Source organism: Equus caballus, chromosome 9 (assembly GCF_041296265.1).
Source record: "Equus caballus isolate H_3958 breed thoroughbred chromosome 9, TB-T2T, whole genome shotgun sequence".
NCBI lineage: Eukaryota > Metazoa > Chordata > Mammalia > Perissodactyla > Equidae > Equus > Equus caballus.
In genome coordinates, this window is record NC_091692.1 from 91,043,759 (window position 1) to 91,063,028 (window position 19,270).

Here is a 19,270-nt window from a genome sequence, read left to right on the forward strand (position 1 = left end):
TGCAGTCTTCAGCCTCTGGCCTTAGATTTAACCTATAATCTGTGAGTTTTTTCTTTAAAATTCCTACCAACACATCTTGCACTTTTGGCGTGAGTTACTGGTTTTTTAATTTGCTTCATCCTTCTGATGTAGGTAGTTACAAGGGCCTGTAGAGGGTCTCAGAATCAACTTTTTCTTTATCATACTTTTTAATTCCTGTACAGCCTTTTTGTGGCGTCTCTGTTTATTAAAGTAGTTTAACCTTAACGCAAAGAGTGGACACTAAATCCTCAGTGACAACAGAGCAGCCCTCGGGCATTGCTGTACGGAGCCGTTTCCTCTTTCTCAACCACAAGTCTCTTCCTGCTACTGCCCCATATAAATGCCCCCTCGGCCTGCAGTCCTGTCCTAAAGGAGCTGCTTAGTGGCAGTACAAGTCCCCCAATCTGTCTTGGGTCTGTCTGCCTTTTCAGCTTGGTCACCAGATACTCCCCCTCTGTACCTTATGCTTTCATCACTCTGTTGCTCTGGATTCTTTGCACGCGTTACCATGGATACGTCTACACAGTTTTGCTCCTGCTGCTCCCCACGCACGGGATGCCCCTTCGTGTTCAAAGTCCATTCATTTAGGCTCAGCTAAAATACCACTCATTCTGAAGTTGCCTGTGATCTATTGACCCAAAAGTGTTTATTGCCTCCTTTAAACTTCGTAGTACTTCATTTATTTTTAGTGTGCTTAAAATTTATACTTTGTGTTGTGAGTGTCCATGTGTAGTCTTTCCTAAGGTACGTATTTCTTGAGATAGGATCAATGTCATTATATTCTACCCAACGTAACCACCGTTTAGAGCCCAGGGTTGCCCGACTCCAGAGTCCCTGTGTGCCCGTCCATCCCGTCAGCTGCTGCTCAGTTGTTAGCTGTTGGCTAGGGAGCACCGACAGCGTGTTGTAGGCACTCAGTAAATTGTTGTTGAATGAAAACATAAGTGTTTGAACTTCATGGCATCTCTTTCTGCTGGTCACACACGTTTTTAATTCCTTTTTAGTTTTTAGCCATATTCTAGATCTGTGCTGTGGTAGCTTCCAGCCACTTGTAGCTAGTTAAATTTAAATGTTAATTAATTAAAATGAGATAAAAGTAAAAATTCAGTTATTCAGGCACACTAGCCACATTTCAAGTGCTCAGTAGCCACATGTGGCTGCACAGTATTGGACTGCACAGACACGCATTTCCCTCCTCACAGAAAGTTCTCCTGGACTGTACTGGCCTGGGTGGTTTTGACTGCCTTCTGGATAATCCCTGCATGCATGTGGTGTGACTGACCTACTTCTAGGACAGGAATAACGTAGTAGACAAACAGTGTCCTATGCAGATATCCCTGTATCTACTATAATAATACATTTTCCAGTTTGGTATTATTTCATCATCCCAGAAGCTGGTTTCCTGTAGACGTCACGCATATTCACAGTTCTATTAACTGTCGCAGGGACACTCTCATTTACCCTGCATACCCCCTTCACTGCTCCTTGGAGGGAAGCAGACATGTTTTCCCCCAGAAGCTCTGAGCTTAGAGAGCTAGCCAAGCCGTGAAAGGCAAACGTGAGGCCTGACCTAGTGGCTGTCTCTTAACTGCAGCTGGAGAGGTCCCGCACTGACCTATTGTTCTGCAGCTTGCTCATGTTGCTTAGATGTGGCCTCCTGGTAAGGAATTCCCTGGGGCCCGTGTATGTGTATGGCCCCAGTGATATTCGAGTAGCTCTTTTAGGCTGAGAGTGGTTTCCTTTACATGGCCTCATTTTATTTCCACATCAACTAAGTCAGGTCATAGGCAATCCTCATTTTACAGATAAGGAAACTGAGTTTCAGAGAAGATAAATAATTCACCCAAATAAACCTTTAGCAAGGCTTGAGTTAGGACAGAAGAGTTCCAGAACCTGCAGCCTCACACGCAGAGCTCCCTGGTTTTACCAGGCCCAGGTCCTTGCCAGTGGTGGCACTAGCACAACTGATGGTTTTCTGACTACAGGAGACTCGGGAGTAACTAGCACTCTAATCTTTTCTAGTGATCTTTGATTCTATTAATATTTACACTTTTCGTTAAGTTTGTATTAGCCTTCTCTTCATGTATACCTCTGCCTGCATTAATACGCAGAAGTAGGGAGCGTGCAGGAGCCAGGATTTCTTATGCGCAGGGTGGAGGGAGGGCCTTTGTTGTGTGTCACGACTCCTCACAGCTCTAGGAGTGGGTCTCAGTACCCCTAAGTGATAGTCAGGGGACTGGGAGCCCTCTGACTTGTTTTTTTCCCCCAGTGTCATTCTGTAAGTCAGTCCTGGTCTGTGATTTGAACTCATGTTTTCATTAGTTTTTATTACTTCGAGTCTCACTAAATTAAGATCTTCTTTCCACATTATCATTAATTTATACTCTCTTATTGCAGGTGTCAAAAAGCTAGACAGTTGTGCTTGTCTGGAGGCTCTAGGTTAATATTCTGTCCTGGGAATGCCATAAGCAAAAACAGGTGACAAAATAACTCGATTAAGCATTCACTTAGGGCTACTGTTGAATTTGCCTCTGAGCGACTTAATTTCCATTCATTTGATGCTCATGTTTTGGGTTTCATTTGTTCCCAAGCTTGAGATCGTGAAATTTAAAGGACTTGCCTGGTTGCAGCATTTGCATGTAATACCTGTAATACAGTTTCTTTGTCAGAGGCATAATTAGCAATATGATTTGTACATCGACTGCCGTCTGGTATTCACACCACAGTTTGTAAACTTAATTAGTTCCTGGAATAGCAAATGTTTTGAAGACGATAAACACTTTCCCCCTGAATAATGTGTTGAATGGTTATATATTCATAGAGATTTACTCTATGCTACGCAAATTAGAGCGCTGATAGGTATGCTGCTCCAGGTAAACATCACCTGCAGTTGCATATTCCTGGATTATGCTGTCTTCCTGTGCTTTTCACAGGGGAAATCAGAAATTTAGCTCAGATAATTCAGCCTCCAAGATATTCATTATGGTTCCATTGTATGGAGAACATCGATGCTAATGTCATTGCATAGATGCTGGTTTTCAAACTCTGTGGTGATCATTATGATCTGTACTGGAGGTGGGTGGGGAGTGAACAGGCACACCGCCACAGCCATCCTTCTGGCGCCCCTGCTGTCAGCTCTGCCAGCTGCAGTTGAGGCTGAGGAGTCAGCACGAAAGCCCTCTCTGCAGGCAGAGGAGGTGCTGCAAAAGCATGCTGTCGCCCAGGAAAGTTTGCCCTTTTCTTTAGAGCTTTTTACCATTAATAAATCCCTGGTCTAAAAAAGTTTAATTATTTAAGTTTCCAAGAATTATTGAAGTAGAAGAATCAAATTTTAGAAGGGGCTTGATGCCATTAGATTAGTGACTGTCAACCCCTAGAGTTGGGGATGGGTCACACGAGCCTGGGTTTCCCCCTGTTTTTATACATGAAGAAATGAGGGCTCAGTGAGGCTAAGTGAGTTGCTGGAGGTTCTCTAGAGGTCGAGCTTGGGCTGCTCCCCCAACACCGGTGTCCTCTCTTCCACTTTACTGCCCTGTTTGGGGTTGATTGGGACCCGTGAGGACCTGCCTTAAGGCCTTGCATGGTACCTGGCACACAGTACTTAAGACTTCCAGCCTGTTGATTCCCAGGTTCTTTCCACTACACTTCCAGGAATTTACCAAGATGGTGTATCAGTCAGGGTCTAGTCAGGTAAACAGAAATCACACCAGGTATTTGAACAGAGGATTTAGTATAAAGAACTGGCTAGACAGGTGCTGGATGACTGAAAAGGCAAATGGGGGGTAGTGAAGTAACACAGAAGTGGTACCAGAGGCGCCGTGCTGAGCCATCGCCCTCAGGGCTGGAGGAAGAAATGAACCAGCCAGGACCCTGGCGCCAAGGCCCACTCAGGGCGCTGACTCAGGGGCCTGAAGAGGGAGCTCAGAGGGCTGGGCCTCAGGCCTCAGGTGAGGGTCCTGGCTTGCTGAGGAGATGCAATGAGTGAGATTCTGGGAATGTGAGGGAAAATCACTGTCACTGCCACAACTTGAGAACACTGTTCTGGTACGCTGCCAGGAAATAGAAACAGAATGGGAAGGAGCAGGTCCCGTCAGTCTCCCCCACGCTGGCGCTCCCAATGCAGAACCTCTTAGGGGACTGCTGGCAGAGGAGAAATATGCTTCCAGTGTCCCTCCCCAGCCTTCTAGAACAGGACATGGATGGGTTTGGAGGGAGCTGGGAGGCACTATCTTGGTAACTGGCATAGGTGGTTTGTTTATGGAAATTGGAAGATAGGTGACTTGCATTTTGGTTAATTCATACCTTGGGTCTTCCTAAAAGTTCCTCAGGTCTCACTGTGCCTTTCCGTGAAGAATATCGTCATTCACTCAACAAATAGTTTTTGAATGCATGTTAGATTCATGGTGCAGAACTAGGTACTGGGGATGTGATGATGAATCACACAGTTTCATGTGTAGACGAGCTAGTCAGTGAGACAGATGATAAGGACGTGTGTAAATCTCAGGGTTGAGAACCGCCTTCAAGTTGAACTTGCCGTTAGATGATTGAATTCTCTCTGGGACATTCCTGCCAGCTGGGTCCGGCCTGTGCTGGATGGACTCCATAGATGAACTTAAAGTCTCTTTAAGTAGCTAGTTCCATCTTTGGAAAATGCTATTGTTAGAATCTTCATCTCTATAATTTGAGTGGTTGCTCCTCTCTCTATGATTTCTACCTTTTAGTCCTAATTCTACCATTGGTCTTACTGACCAAATCTAATCCCTCTTTTATATGACAGACAAAAATATTTCACCCTGCCGTGAAATAGTGATACTTCAGATATACTGTGTATCTGCTTATGTATTGTGGCCCTTTGATGGGCAGCAACCACTGTTGATTTAAAAATTGGTGAATCCTCGAATGTGGTCTATCCTTCCTGGCCGTGTTATTAGTGTTCTCGTCTTGTTTGTTACTCTTTCGTGGAATAGATCAACAAAGTATCCCACCTCTTGTGTTTAAGGTGAGAATAGAAGACAGTCAGACATCAACCGAAGATACTTATTGTTAGTTTTAGTCAAAGTAAAGCTTTGTGTTTACCCTTTGATTCTGGCTCATTTGCCCTGATGGGCTATGTGGTACAATTCTGTAAAGTAACAAGTAATCTGTATATTCAGCCTTAAAATTGATCAGTCAGTTGTCAGTAGATTTGACAAGTGGAACCCACTAGAGTGCATAATTGCTAACTAAATACTTCATGGTTGAAGGACAAAGTGAAAACAAACAAATGCCCCCGGCTGGTCTCAGCGTAGTTATTTTTACATAAGATCCCTACATGATTTTAATGTACAGCTTAGTCTAGAATGTTAAGATCTATACCTAACTTGACAAATCTGTTTAAGAAAACTCCCAGTGGGATGGTCCACTGTGAGGAGATAGCACCTGCCTCATAAGGAGAAGTTTTATATATATATATATATATATGTAAAATGTGACTGGAGGATGACCTAGTATGGATAACTCTTCCTGGCTCTAAATTGACATAGGAAGGTTGTCCTCATTTTCAATAATTGTATGCATCTGTGTTGAGATATTTCCTGTCCTCAGAGGCTGTGACTAATAAGTGTATGCAGACTGATTTTTTATCAGTGTCTTAACTTTTTATGATGATTAAATCTGAGTGACAAGATATATGTTTCTGCTTTAATTGTATTTTGTTTTTAAAAGTGTTTTATGCCTGTTTGGCAGTTTTCAGGTAGCTTAGAAGAGCATTGAGTTATGAGGGAAATAATGGTATTTTTAGACATTTTCTATGTTTTGTTCTAATATTAATCTGTGGTTTTTTTTCTAGCCATGTTCTTTATTCTAGCATATCTCTTATGGCTTTGTTGCTAGACCTTTTGTTTATTTATTAATTTGTTTTTTAACTTTTTTTTCTTGGTGGGAAAGAGTTTCCCTGAGCTAACATCTGCTGCCAATCTTCTTCTGTTTTTTTTCCTCCTCAAAGCTGCAGTACATAGTTGTATACTCTAGTTATAAGTCCTTCTAGTTCTTCTTATGTGAGCCACCTCCATAGCATGGCTACTGACAGGTGAGTGGTGTGGTTCTGCACCCGGGAACCAGAAACCTAGGCTGCTGAAGCAGAGTGTGCCAAACTGTAACCACTAGGCAATCAGGCCTGGCTCGATAGGCCTTTTAAACAGCATCAAAGTAGATGTTTTCTTTGGGCTCTAGTTGTAATCCTAGATCATGCTATTTATTTTTAGAGTTTGTTTTATAAAAGTGACCCTGTAGATAATCATCCTATGAAAAATATGATTTAATGTTTTAAGGGTTATTTCCCCCCAGTTACTCTGACACTTTGCTATATAAATAGAGACTGATGATGATTATGAGACTGACCTAAAAATGTATAGCCATAGCACAGTTATATCCTACTTTGAATTTATTTTGAATACTCTGTCATACCCATAGAGTCTGTAATATTGTATATCTAACCAATAGAAGGTATTCATTGGTAATCTTATTAAATATTAAAGTAGTAGAGAGCAAAATGCTTGTACTATATGGTTGTTATAGAATATCATTAGTACAATCATATTTCTATCTCAAAGTGTGATAATGCCAGCGGGATAAATGAGAAAGACATTGAATCTTCATACAAAGGAAATGGATTTTATAATGAGTGCAGTCTGAACAGAACTAATCTCTTTCTTGGATCATTACTTCACCTAACCATGAAACCTTTTTTAATTCAAATCCTTGCAGGGTTCTAATTGGTGACCTCTGGAGCCTGATAATTGTTTAAGATAGCTGGTCTTTTGCGGTATACTTAATGATGTTTGCAATTAAAAGTGAGAAATGTCGTTTAACCCTTAGGCAGGTGCGACTAAAAGTAGATTTTCCTTTTTTTCAGTCTTTAGTGGTTATTCCCATCCCTCCTCCCCATAGGTGCTGACTTAAGTCATGAGCAACTTGAACTAAGCTGATGCACTGTTTCCTTCATTTAGTCCGTGGGTTTACCGACTCTTCATTTGACAAATGCATTTATATTAAGAATAATTCTCAGTCACTTGGAATAGCCAAGGGCTTGGTCTGTTTGGGAAGGCAGGAACTCTTAGCCTCTTTTTCCCTGTCGACTAGGTCCATCCCCCTGCCTCTCTTTTTTGTGTGATTTAAGTAGAAGCTGAGCCATTCGTTGTGACCGGTTTCAATAAATATTTATTTCAGTGGCTTCCTTACTGTCAGATGAAAACGGGTTGGTCCATAGAAGAGAAATTTACCTGTATTCAGCATTAGGACTGGTAAAACTATACGTGAACCTGAGCCCTGATCATTTGTTGTCTTCACTGCTGTGCACACCAGCATGCACTGTTGCGCGTTAGTTACATTTTTAACGCCCTCTGTTCCTTCTGTTATGTTTCACACTAAACTGCAGGTATTCAATGAATGCTGTTGACAGACTTGCTGTAAAATTCTGTTGGTTTATTAGAGGTGGAATTTAATCTATTCTGTTTACCTGTTGGCTTGGAAGGTTTTGTTTTCTTTTGAAGACAGTTGTGTGATATTTTGGAAAAGAAGTAAAACCTTTGAGAGTCAGACAATCCTGCAGTCAAACTTTGGCTCTGTCACTTGCTACGTATAAGAAAAAAGGGGGTGATAATTCTTGTCCCAACACTCTGAGAAGTTATGAGGACTAAATCTATGTAAAGCTTCTAGTATAATGTCTAGAATATGGTAATTATTCAACTGGTTAGCCTCCTTCTACCAGTTTCAGGGGATATCTCATCTCTGATTTCCGTTCTTTGGTCTTTAGTGTTTTAAAATTGTAAGAAACCTTTTGTAATTAGAAGTTTATTTTGAAAATTTCTAGAATTTAGTACCAAAATTCAGTAACCTACTTATTTCTGAAGGCCTTTGAGTCTTTCCTCTTTAGATGATAAATTTGTGTTCCATTGAGGCATTGAATGACCATGTCTCATCTTTGTATTTCTCATTTCTGGCCAAGATGCCTTTGTTTGGTGAATGATTGCATATATTGAAGGGGAAATTAAGGTGCCAGTACACTGGAAGCATTTTTTTTTTGTTAAAAAGAATTTGACAAAATTTTTATAATAATTCTGAGTAGTGCTCAAAAGTTTTTAGTTATCAGGATTTGATTCTCTAGAATCTTATTGCTTTCACAAATTCTTCGTGAAATCTGTTCTACACTGAGATGCATATAAATAAATCATCACAAATTAGGCATTGTAATAAGTAAACAATAATAACCTATATTTGCATGATGTGTTAGAGTTTTCAAAGCACTTTAATAAACGTTATTTCTTTTGATACATGGTGAGTTTCCCCCAAAATGAAATAATAATCCAAAGCTATTTTTTTCACTCAAGTTCAGTATTCCTTTGCTCCAGTAATACCACGAAACTGGAGGGAGCGTGGACTTAGGAATCAGGTAAACTGGGGCTGGAACCTCGGTCTGGGTTGGCTGTGTGACCTCGGCTGAGTCGCTGGATGTCTCCAAGCACCTGTGTCTTTTCTGCACACTGAGGATGACGTCCACTTTGCTGTAGTGTTACAGGCGTTAAACACCTGGAAGATAGTCAGCAAATACATTCCAGCTGCTGAAATTATTGTTATATTTTTGTTAATTATCCATGATGGGGAGTATCAATTCCTTCCTCCTTCTCTCTTTCCCTATCAACCTTTCTTCCTTCCTGAAGGAATTTGACTGTCATTTCCTGTGTGTGTGTTTTAATCTTGTGTGTTGTATATATATTTAAGGATATTTTCTGTACAAATGTTCGCTCTGTCTTTATAAAAATAGTTTACTTTCAGGCATTCTTAATATTTAGAGTATTGACTGTTTCCTGTTCCCTGGATGGTATATTTATGTGTATTTATGATGAGCTTATTCATCCTTATTAGACAGTGATATGCATCTCTACTCTGCCGTGCCATTTATTTCTGTTTATGGAAGATTATTTGCAAGATCTTGAGCTATATGAATCAATCTAGTCCAGGCAGGTTTTAGTGTATTCAACTCTGGTTTGATTCTAATAGATGTTCAGTTGAGTTTGGATTGCTTAAATAAAATAATTCCTTCGTGAGAACATTTGTCGTGTTGGGGGATAAAAAATTTCTTTTCAGACCAGCAGCCGTAGTAGCATTTTAGTAATTTGTCAAACAGAATTTCAGTGGCCATGAACGCTATTTATATATCTTCTAAGATGAGTTTGAATCCTCCCACTGGGCTGTTGTGTTGTTTTGAGATAGATTTCGGAATGTTGAGTGTAGGTATTATCACTCTTCTCTGGGCTTCTCGTCTTGGTCCGGGTCCAGGCTACACCCTGTCCTGTAGTGAGTTCGTCAGAGTTAAGGCGCTTGGACAAGGGGGCTCTGCTGACTGTGTCCCTATCCACACGACTGCTGTGTTGTGCAGCTGCGTTTACTTTCTTAGTTATACTTTTCTGACCCTTTTGTGAATTTTTATTAAGTAGCTTTTAAACACCTAATAAGATGGGCTTTGGCATTCGATATACCTTAGTGGGAATCCTGACTCGCCTGCTTATTAACTGTCTAAGCTTTGGCAAGCTTTTTAACTTTTTAAAAATCCATTTGGATCCTCAGGGTCTTCTTCTGTAAAGTGGGGACATAGATCATAGATTTGTTAAAGAGGGGCTTTAAGTCAAGTGCACAGCCCCATAGCTGGTGACTCATTGTTAACAAGGTCATAATTACTTAAGTAGTACTGGTATGATAAGCGATCTCTGAAGCAATTTTCGTTACTTTTTAGTGTTCTGCTGTGTAATTTTGTGTGTGGCAAGCTCGGATGGAAACTGCTGCATGTAAAGGAGGCATCAGAAGCTCTTTGCAAAGAGCCCTTGAGGTTACAAAGGTGCAGGGCTGGAGAGCTGCATTTTGCCTTCCCAGCTCCTCTCTCCACCCTTCTGTTCTCTGCTCTGGGCCCGGGAGGCTGATGTGTGTGGTGTGAGGCCCGTATCAGCAGATGCTTTAACCCCCTGGCTTCTGGTTGGGTCAGTACCTACCCAGTGGAGGTCACCAGTAGCGGACTGGCAGGAGGGAAAAGAGGGATCAGAGTGTTTGTTCTCTTTGGCTCCCTCGGTGGTAGGTCCCCAAAGGATGGCTGCTTCTCTCTGTGGAAGGAATCTGCAACCCTGTCAGGCTGCCCTCGCAGTGGAAGGAAAGAAAGTTTCTCTTTCTTTTTCTTTCCTGCCACTTCGTGCTTCATCCCCTGGGGCAGTAACACCTCCCCTCCTGCCTAACCCCCAGTACTGCAGTAGTCGCACCCTTATATACTGGCCCTTAATTAAACTCTCTTCAGATCAGCCAGTTTGAATACCTTCTGTTTCCTTCTGGAATCCTGTTCCTTGGATCGTTCACCCAGAGAAAGAACAGAGGCTTCTAGGATTTGGCAGAGTTGCCAAGTATCAGGGTTTCTAGCTAAAAGTTTCTGATACTAAAGGATGACTTCTGTATGGGCTCAGCGTACAAAGTCCTTGGCTCATTAATACTGTCTTTCCTGGACCTGTTTTGTAAGGAGTATTTCTTTCCTTTATAGAAGCACTGTGTACTCCAGGCTTGATTGGGTTGCTAGTTAGACAAGATGTTCTAATGACCTGTTGGTGGAATGTGTTGGGAAAGTGTCCTGGATTGGGAGTCCTGAGTTTGAGTCTTGGTAATGTTGCTTGCTAATTGTGTGACTTTTAGAAATATATTTTCTAACTTTTCTCATGTGCAAAATGTGAATGAGACTCAACCATCCTGGGATGTTGTCAGGATCATGTGAGATAAAGCAGTGAAAATACTATACAAGGTAGAGCTGTGTGTGTAGATGTCTTATTTGTAATGATGAGTCGTTTCATCATTCGTTCTTATAGCGTGTATCTGCAGGGCTGTTACCACATGCTAGGCACTATGAAATGAATTAACAGGGGGTCACTAACAGTCTGTTGGAGAAGACAGGCATGAAGTAGGAAGTTACACCTATGGTGAGTATCATGATAGAATGCTGTGATTTTCGCTTAACTAGTCTGAGAATTCAAAGACAGCCTTTCTAGGACATGGGATTCAGGCAGAGACATGAAGGGAAGGATACTGCCAGGCAAAAAGTCTAGAGAAGTGTTCCAATCTTGGAGAACAAGTTCAGAAGCCGAAGGCCTGATGAGCGTGGAGCTTTGAACCCGTGGAGAGGATGGGAGTTAAGGGATAGAGGATAAAGCAAGGGGAGAGGGCGCGAGCTGCATCCCATGTGTTTGATTGGGTATTCAGCGGGCATGACGCTGTCTCTATGAAAGGCTTGCCTCTTTGGTGGCACTCTCATCCATCTTCTGTCGACTTTAAATATGAATTGCCTTCTAGTTCAGTCCCTCATTTGTTTGTGTGATTATCCAGCTGTATTCTGCTCTGCTCTCTCTTTGTATTCCACCCATTCCATTTCCTACTCCACCACCAGACCACCTCTCCTTCAGGATGTCTCAGCAGACTCCTCTGCTCACAACTGTTAGCATCTCCTGAGGTGACTCCACTGTTAGTATCAGTTTTGGCATTAAGAACCTGGCCTGCCTTTTCATGCTTTGCGTTTCTTCTCTGTTGGCTGAGGAGATCTACCTCTCTCCTCACCCTGAACCTGCCTGATCTTTCTGCAAGAAACTAGGACTTGGGTCAGGAAATTGCATTCATGTCTAAGCTTGTTCACTAACTGACTCTCTGATCACAGAATTTTGTCATCGTTACTGTATGATTTATTCCATTGAGTACTATTAAAAGAGAAAAGGAAAAAAATAGGTTATATCTGAGTAAAACTCTATGTCAAATGCACAGTGTAATCAGATGAGTGGATGTGAACTAGGGTCACACAGGGTTACTTGACTTCACTGAAGAAATCATCATTTCTTTGCTGGCAGTCTCCATTCCCTGTCCTTTAAGGATTTAGCACATATTTGATAGCTTTTTGAACAGTTTTACAAATTCCCAACTTTAGTCCCTTTTCTGTGGCTCTGTGTACATTTGATTAAATTTGTCTGTTTACATGCCTCAGATTCTCTGTACTCTATTCCCAGCATCTGGTACAATTTCTTCAACACATGGGAACTCAGTCAACTTCAGAACTGGAGTGGCTGGGACAAAGGAGACGTCAATTTAGAAGTGTTTGATTCTGTGAGAGAATTTAAGTGGCTTTAGTGAAAATTTACACTACTAAAATTTTTTATATTGGAGATTTAGCTCATTTAAATTTAAAGGTTATTTGTTTTTTAGAGGATGAGTGGATTTTAATATATTTGGTAGGCAAAAAGGTAAGTGTTTAGGAAGCTCTCTACTCGACTGGACCAAGGCGAAAACAAAAAAGGAATGAACAAACAAAAGCCAAAAAAGACAGCACTGACACTCAATTTCTGGCCTGACAGAGATGTTGTGTCCATGGTTTGAAAATGTAGCATTTTAATTCCCTATGTTATCTAAAACTTAATCACATATTTGCTTATTATTTCTGAGCTGGGAGGTGGGATTGGCACATTAAATTGTATGGTGACAGATGTAACCTGGGGATTAGTGAAAGTTGGATCCTTTATGCATTTGACCTTGAAAATCTGATTGGATTTCCCTACAGTCAGCCTTCATTTGCTACAGTTAACTGAAAGGTTAGACCCGTCTTGGTGGGTGTGAAGTTCCTTCCCTTCCTCAGGGAAGAGCAGAGGGTGGTCGCATGGGTTTTGGAATATGAAACTCCCAGTTAGGGGCAGGCATAAACACTACAAAGCTGTTTCAAGATTTCATAGATCATCATGTACAATTCCCCATTTTTTTGCGTTGTATTTTATTGGACTTCATGAAAATGTCAAACTACTTGTAATCCTCAATCAAGTAGAAAATAAAAAATAGTTGATTGAACAGGACCTAAAGAAATAAAAGTTTTGACTTTAAACTTTTTTAGACAGTTTTCAATTTAAAGCTGGAGGACACAAGGGCCAGAGAAAAGTACAATAGCCATGATTGAAAGCAGATCTCTTTGACTCCAGAGACTGGATTGGGGCTCTTTCCTTTGCTGTGCTGTGTGTTAAATGTAGTACATGCAAACTTACATGCTTTTAACATGGCATCAGGCTTCAGACATTTTTTAAATGAATCTTAAATGGTGAAATATTATATTTCAACATAATTCAAAGCTTACTTAAGGTAATATAGGGGAGGAAGACATTTCCTCTACCCACTCTGGGTCCTCCTGGTCAGACAACGAATTAAATTCACATGAGACAGAATAACAGGAGAAAATTAAACAAAGTTTTATAACATGTATACATGGGAGAGACCCAGAAAAACTGAGCAACTCACCAAAATGGTCGAAGCTCTCCTCTTAAATACCACCCTCTGCTAAAGACAAAGGAGGATGTTGGGGGTGGGGAGAGTCAGTTATGGGAGATTATCAGAAAAGCACATTAAGCAAGGGTAACGTCATTATGCAGATTTAAGTCCTTGCCTTCTGCATTGATAAGAGTGTCTAGAGATAAGGTCATCCCCCCCTCTTCTTGGTACAAAGAGGGAGACACCTTTACAGATGGAGATTTCCTTTACAAATGTAAATGTCTCTTACAAAGGGTAAGTAAATTCTACTTTTCAGAGTTTCTCTCATATCTGTAGTTTTTAAAAGTAACCAGCCCAAAATAATCTTCATGCCAAAGAGACATATCTTGGGGTGGCCAATGCCAGTCCCCCACAGTAACAGCAAGATATTTTAGCAATGAAAGATTTGCAAAGTTGACTATTCATCTAGAGAGGAAATTAGGTATTTTGTGTATATTTTCTTTTAATTTTTATTTTTCTCTTTAAAATCATAGGCATATCTCAAATTTTAATTTAATGTATGGTAAAATACATAATTTTTTCTAATTTTTTAATTTTACCTTTATCACTTTGCATGTCACCTCAAATTAAATGTCACTGATTCAAGGAATAACATTTGAATTCTGATTATAGAATTAAATATGAAATAGTGCATGTGTTGTAAGTTCTCAAAAATTATAAAAATTCTTTATTATTTGAAAAGAAAATTATTAGTTAAATCATGGTGTTTTTTTCTTGCTGAGGAAGATTTGCCCTGAGCTAACATCTGCTACCAATCTTCTTTTTTTGCTTGAGGAAGATTCTCTCTGAGCTAATATCTGTGCCAGTCTTCCTCTATTTTATATGTGGGTTGCCACCACAGCATGGCCGCCAGTGGGTGATGTCAGTCTGCACCTGGGAACTGAACTCAGGCTGCCAAAGTGGAAAACGCTGAACTTAACCACTAGGCAACAGGGCCTGCCCCAAGTTAAATCTATTTTTAGAAACATATGTGTACATTGAATGTTTTTTCTAAGAAGTTTCACTGTACCTAATTTTGTTGAATCTTCTAACTATGTTAAAGGTATTTCCAATTATAGCATACATAGGTAGATAAAAGTAAAGTGTAGAATTTATTTTCTTCTAATTAAAGTGAAGTCATGATTTGTTATACTCAACAGAGCAGATGACGTGTGGCTTACTGCTCTTTACTGGGGAAAACAAAACGAACTAGCTCATGTATGCTATTCGTTCTACAGTTTTCAGAGCCTGTGTGTGTTGTGCGGGTGCACGTGCACATATGCTTATTTATTCATGGAAAACTTCTGAAAGAGTATATAAAATTGTTGATTATTACTACCTCTGGAGTATGGGTGTAGGAGAAACCTTTTCTTTTAATTTTATATCGTGTAATATTTGTTTAAAACTTTTACTGTATACATTTTATTTTTATAGAAGAAAATCAAAATTAAAAGTACTTTTGAAAGTTTTTTTCAACAAAAATAGCAAGCATTATCTGAGTAAATCTTTACATTTCACATCCTTCAATTTCAGTGTGTATTGTTCCCATAGAGATTCTATTTAGAATCAGTTTTATAGGATCAAAACATAGGATAATACAAGAAAGCTGACAAAATAATCAATCAGTTATTTGGCGATTCAGTATTATTCAAAGTTGGACACTTTGGTCAGAAGCTGGAGAGCTAATTTGCTGTTCCTTTCTGTCAGCTGTCCTTTTTTATCTCCAGGTCCTTCCCTGCTCCTCTTGGTTCCCCCCACCCCCACCCAATCTCTCTTAATCCCTGTGTGTAGTGTTTTCTGACACCAGCCAATTCTCCAACACCAACTGGGTATCCAGCAATCCACTTCAATTTAATTCTGTCACTAACTCCTGGAGTTAGGGCAGACCCCACAGAATAAGGGCTTAGTCCCACAAGACTGCCCCCACTTCAGATGTCAGCTACAAATAGGGTGCCTAGACTACCCACGTATCTGCTTGGCCAGCTGCAAATGTAGGGGTTCCACAACCTGACTCGACCTCAGCTTCAATAATTTGCTAGAATGACTCGCAGCACTCAAGAAAGCACTTTATTTACTGTTATGGTTTATTATGAAGGTTACAAGTCAGAAACAGCCAAGTAGAGGAGGTGCATAGGGCAAGGCATGGGGGGAGGGATGTGGAGCTTCATGCCTTCTCTAGGCACGTTGCTTTTCTAGCACTCAGAGGTGTTCACCCGCCCAGAAGCTCTCCAAACACTGCTGTTAGGGGTGTTTGTGGAGTTTTCATTTTGTGGGCACGATTCATTAAATCATTGGCCACTGATGATTGGACTCAATCTCTAGTTCCTCTGCTCTCCCCAGAGATGGTGAAAGTGGTGGGTGCTGAAAGTTCCAACCCTCCAGTCACATGGTTGGTTTTTCTGGCAGTCGGCTCCCTGGTCCTCCAAGAGTCACCTCGTTAACGTAAACTCAGGTATGGTTGGAAGGGACTTGTTATGAATAGCACAAGGCACTCCCCATCACTCAGGAAATTCCAGGGGTCTTAGGAGCTCTGTGCCAGGAACTGAGAACAAAGACCAAAGATGTATTTTTCACTACACCTCACCTATATAGTGACTTTCTACCATGAATTGTTAAAAAATTATTCTGACACTTGTTAAAATGGTAAGAAAGATTTTATTCAGGACTGTCATGATAGGTGTCAAGACTGTATTGCCACAGGGCTCAGAGATGAGGCTCAGCTCTGAATACAGCAAAGGCAGTTGGGGATTTAGAGCTAAGAAGCAGAATGCAGGGGCCAGTGGTTGGAGAGTTGCCAAGAGGAGACATCCAGGCCGGCGGGGTTCTTCAGTGATGACTGAAGCCACAGGCCTGCAGCCTCCAGCTTTAAACACAGCCTACATTTATCCAACAATGCCAGGAAAATCTTATCTTCTGTCAAATATGCCATTAAAAACAGTGGAAGAGACTGCAGTGGCACACTGTCTTTGGAGTCAGGCAAACCTGGGGGTAAATCTTACCTCTGCCGTTTGTTAGTAAAGTAACCTTTCTCAACTTCCTTTTTGTCGTCTATGGTGAGGATTGAATTGTCTCACGAATGTGACATGTATTAAATTCTTAAGCATTCCTGCCCCAACAGGCAAAATGAATAAATATGCGTACCCCTTTATACAACTGATACCGTCCCTGGTCCTTCTCCATGCGTTGGTCCCCTTCTTTGACCCTGGGTGTTTTGTGGTCAGTCTGTGGGGGGTACAGTCCATGAATGCTCTGCTTCAGCAGTCATTCAAGTACATATTCTTGTACCTCCTCTACAGCCAAATGCTCTAGGCAATTATGTGAGGAAAGAGTCTCCTGAGATTTTCCAAGATCTGGAACTTGCACGTAGTAGGTGCTTAGTAGTAGATGTTTGTTGAATGAAGAAACAGATTTTACGTAAAAGAAATTTATGTTCTGGTTGGAGAATGTCTTAGTCCTTTTGGCTGCTATAACAGACTACCATAGATTGGTGGCTTATAAACAACAGAAATTTTTCTCTCAGAGTTCTGGAGGCTGGAAATCCAGGATCAGCATGCCTATAGAGGCAGAGTCAAATGCGGGCCCACTTCCTGGTGCATAGACAGTGGTCCTCTCACTGTGTCCTCACATGGCAGAAGGAGTGAAAGAGCTTTCTGGGGTCCCTTTTGTAAGGGCAGTAATCTCATTCACGAGGGCTCCACCTTCACCATCTGATCACCTCGCTAAAGCCCTGCCACCTACTACCATGAGATTGGGGGTTGGAATTTCAGTATATGAGTGAGGGAGGCACAAACGTCTATAGCAGAGAGGTACCACATTTTTTTTTGTCTGAATTATAAGAGTTGTACGTAAAGTGCATTGCCAATATCAAGGTGAGATTAATTGATTCTAGCAGTCCTCCTGTCCCATTTAGGAAGACGACAGTCACATATAAAAAGTGGTATTTAATGTGGTTGAATCTTCAAGGAATTATATGAAATTGAAGTCATCAAAATAACAGCATAAGTGGAGAAAAGAGCATTAGCAAAGGCATGAGCATTGAGTTGATTTGTGTCACTTGTGAGGAGGGCAGATTTGGTTGGGGAGGTTGAATGACAGAAGCTTGTCTGGGCTTTTTTTTTTTTTTTCCTTTTTCCTTTTTCTCCCCAAAGCCCCCGGTACATAGTTGTATATTCTTCGTTGTGGGTCCTTCTAGTTGTGGCATGTGGGACGCTGCCTCAGTGTGGTTTGATGAGCAGTGCCACATCCGCGCCCAGGATTCGAACTGACAAAAAAACTGGTGCCTGTCTGGGCTTTTAAAGCCATTGTAAAGAGTCAGTTCTTGATGGTGTAAGCCTTGGAGAGCCAGGCCGGGTTGATAAATAGGGATGTCAGTGCTTTGTAACACTGAACTGAGAATACTTTCTGGCTTTTCTTTGCTGTTTGATGAGCCTTTCTTTAGGATTCCAGAAGGCCCCAAGGAACTTCCTTTGTGTTTGTGTTTGTTTGTGAGCTAGTCCATGGATCCCCTCTCTTAGCATGGGCGGTCGAGACTGGACTTTGTAGAGTCATGGTCTATGCATTTTTTCCACCGTACTGGTGAAGAATCATTGATAAAATGGGAAATATGTCCTTACCTGAAAAAACTGAGCAATCTAATAGTCCATATTCTGTGTTTGATTTCATGCCACCTTAGAGCTCACAAGAACTCCCCATCTCTGGAGTTCTAAGTTATATACTTCATGGTTATCTTTTTTCCTTCACAGAAATAGAAAAGTTTCAAAAAGGAGAAGGCAAAGATGAAGAAAAGTACATTGATGTGGTGATTAATAAGAACATGAAGCTGGGACAGAAAGTGTTAATTCCTGTAAAACAGTTCCCTAAGGTAAGACAGTGAGGTCTACACTGCAGGTGTGTTACACTTAATCACGGGGGAGCAGATGTTTAATTTATATTCTGTTTAATATTTTCTTGAGATATTTTCCCTTAGCACAGCTGCCTCCCCATATGTACTTTTAAAGTTAATTAAAAACTTATTTAGTGATTCCATTTTTTCTGTTTGACTTTAGTGTGACTAATGGAGCCCCTAAAATTTATGCTTCTGAGTCATACTAGTGATGCAACTTTGGACAACCTGTTTAATTTCTTTCTACTGAAGTTTCTTCATTTATAAGATGAGGCTGGGTTGTTAAGAATTAAATAAGATTGTCCATGTTAAATGCTTAGCACAGGGCTTAGCACGTGAATTTCAAAATATTATCTATTCCTGGGGGCCAGCCCGGTGGCACAGCAGGGGCGCAGTGGTTAAGTTCACATGTTCCACTTCGGGGGTCCAGGATTCGCCAGTTCAGATCCTGGGTGCAGACCTACACACTGCTTGTCAAGCCATGCTGTGGCAGGCATCCCACCTATAAAGTAGAGGAAGATGGGCACAGATGTTAGCTCAGGGCCAGTCTTCCTCAGCAGAAAGAGGAGGATTGGCGGCAGATGTTAGCTTAGGGCTAATCTTTCTCAAAAAGAAAAATAAAAAAGAGGAAGATTGGCAATGGATGTTAGCTCACAGCCATGCTTCCTCAAACACATACACACAAGAGTAAAAAAAATCTATTCTAGAAAAAAAGTTCTATTTTTCATTTATTGCGGGTGTTATTTTATGTCATCGAGCACAATTAAAATAGATGCTTTAGGCCTGGCCTGGTGGTGCAGCGGTTAAGTGCTCACATTCTGCTCTGGCGGCCCAGGGTTCACCAGTTCGGGTCCCGGGTGCGGACATGGCACCACTTGGCACGCCATGCTGTGGTAGGCATCCCACGTATAAAGTAGAGGAAGATGAGCATGGATGTTAGCTCAGGGCCAGTCTTCCTCAGCAAAAAGAGGAGGATTGGCAGCAGTCAGCTCTGGGCTAATCCTTCTCAAACAACAACAACAAAAAAAGATG

General features: G+C 41.2%; 1 protein-coding gene across 10 annotated transcripts in view; it reads left to right on the forward strand.

The window, feature by feature from the left end:
- The window catches only part of KHDRBS3 (KH RNA binding domain containing, signal transduction associated 3), a 189,864-nt gene that overhangs the window by 44,127 nt on the left and 126,467 nt on the right, over window positions 1–19,270 (forward strand). For all 10 annotated transcript variants that reach the window (XM_014728096.3, XM_070221863.1, XM_001499530.7 and 7 more), the window contains exon 2: window positions 18,099–18,217. In XM_014728096.3, the coding sequence (XP_014583582.2) occupies window positions 18,099–18,217 (119 nt within the window). The remainder of the gene's footprint in view (window positions 1–18,098; window positions 18,218–19,270) is intronic.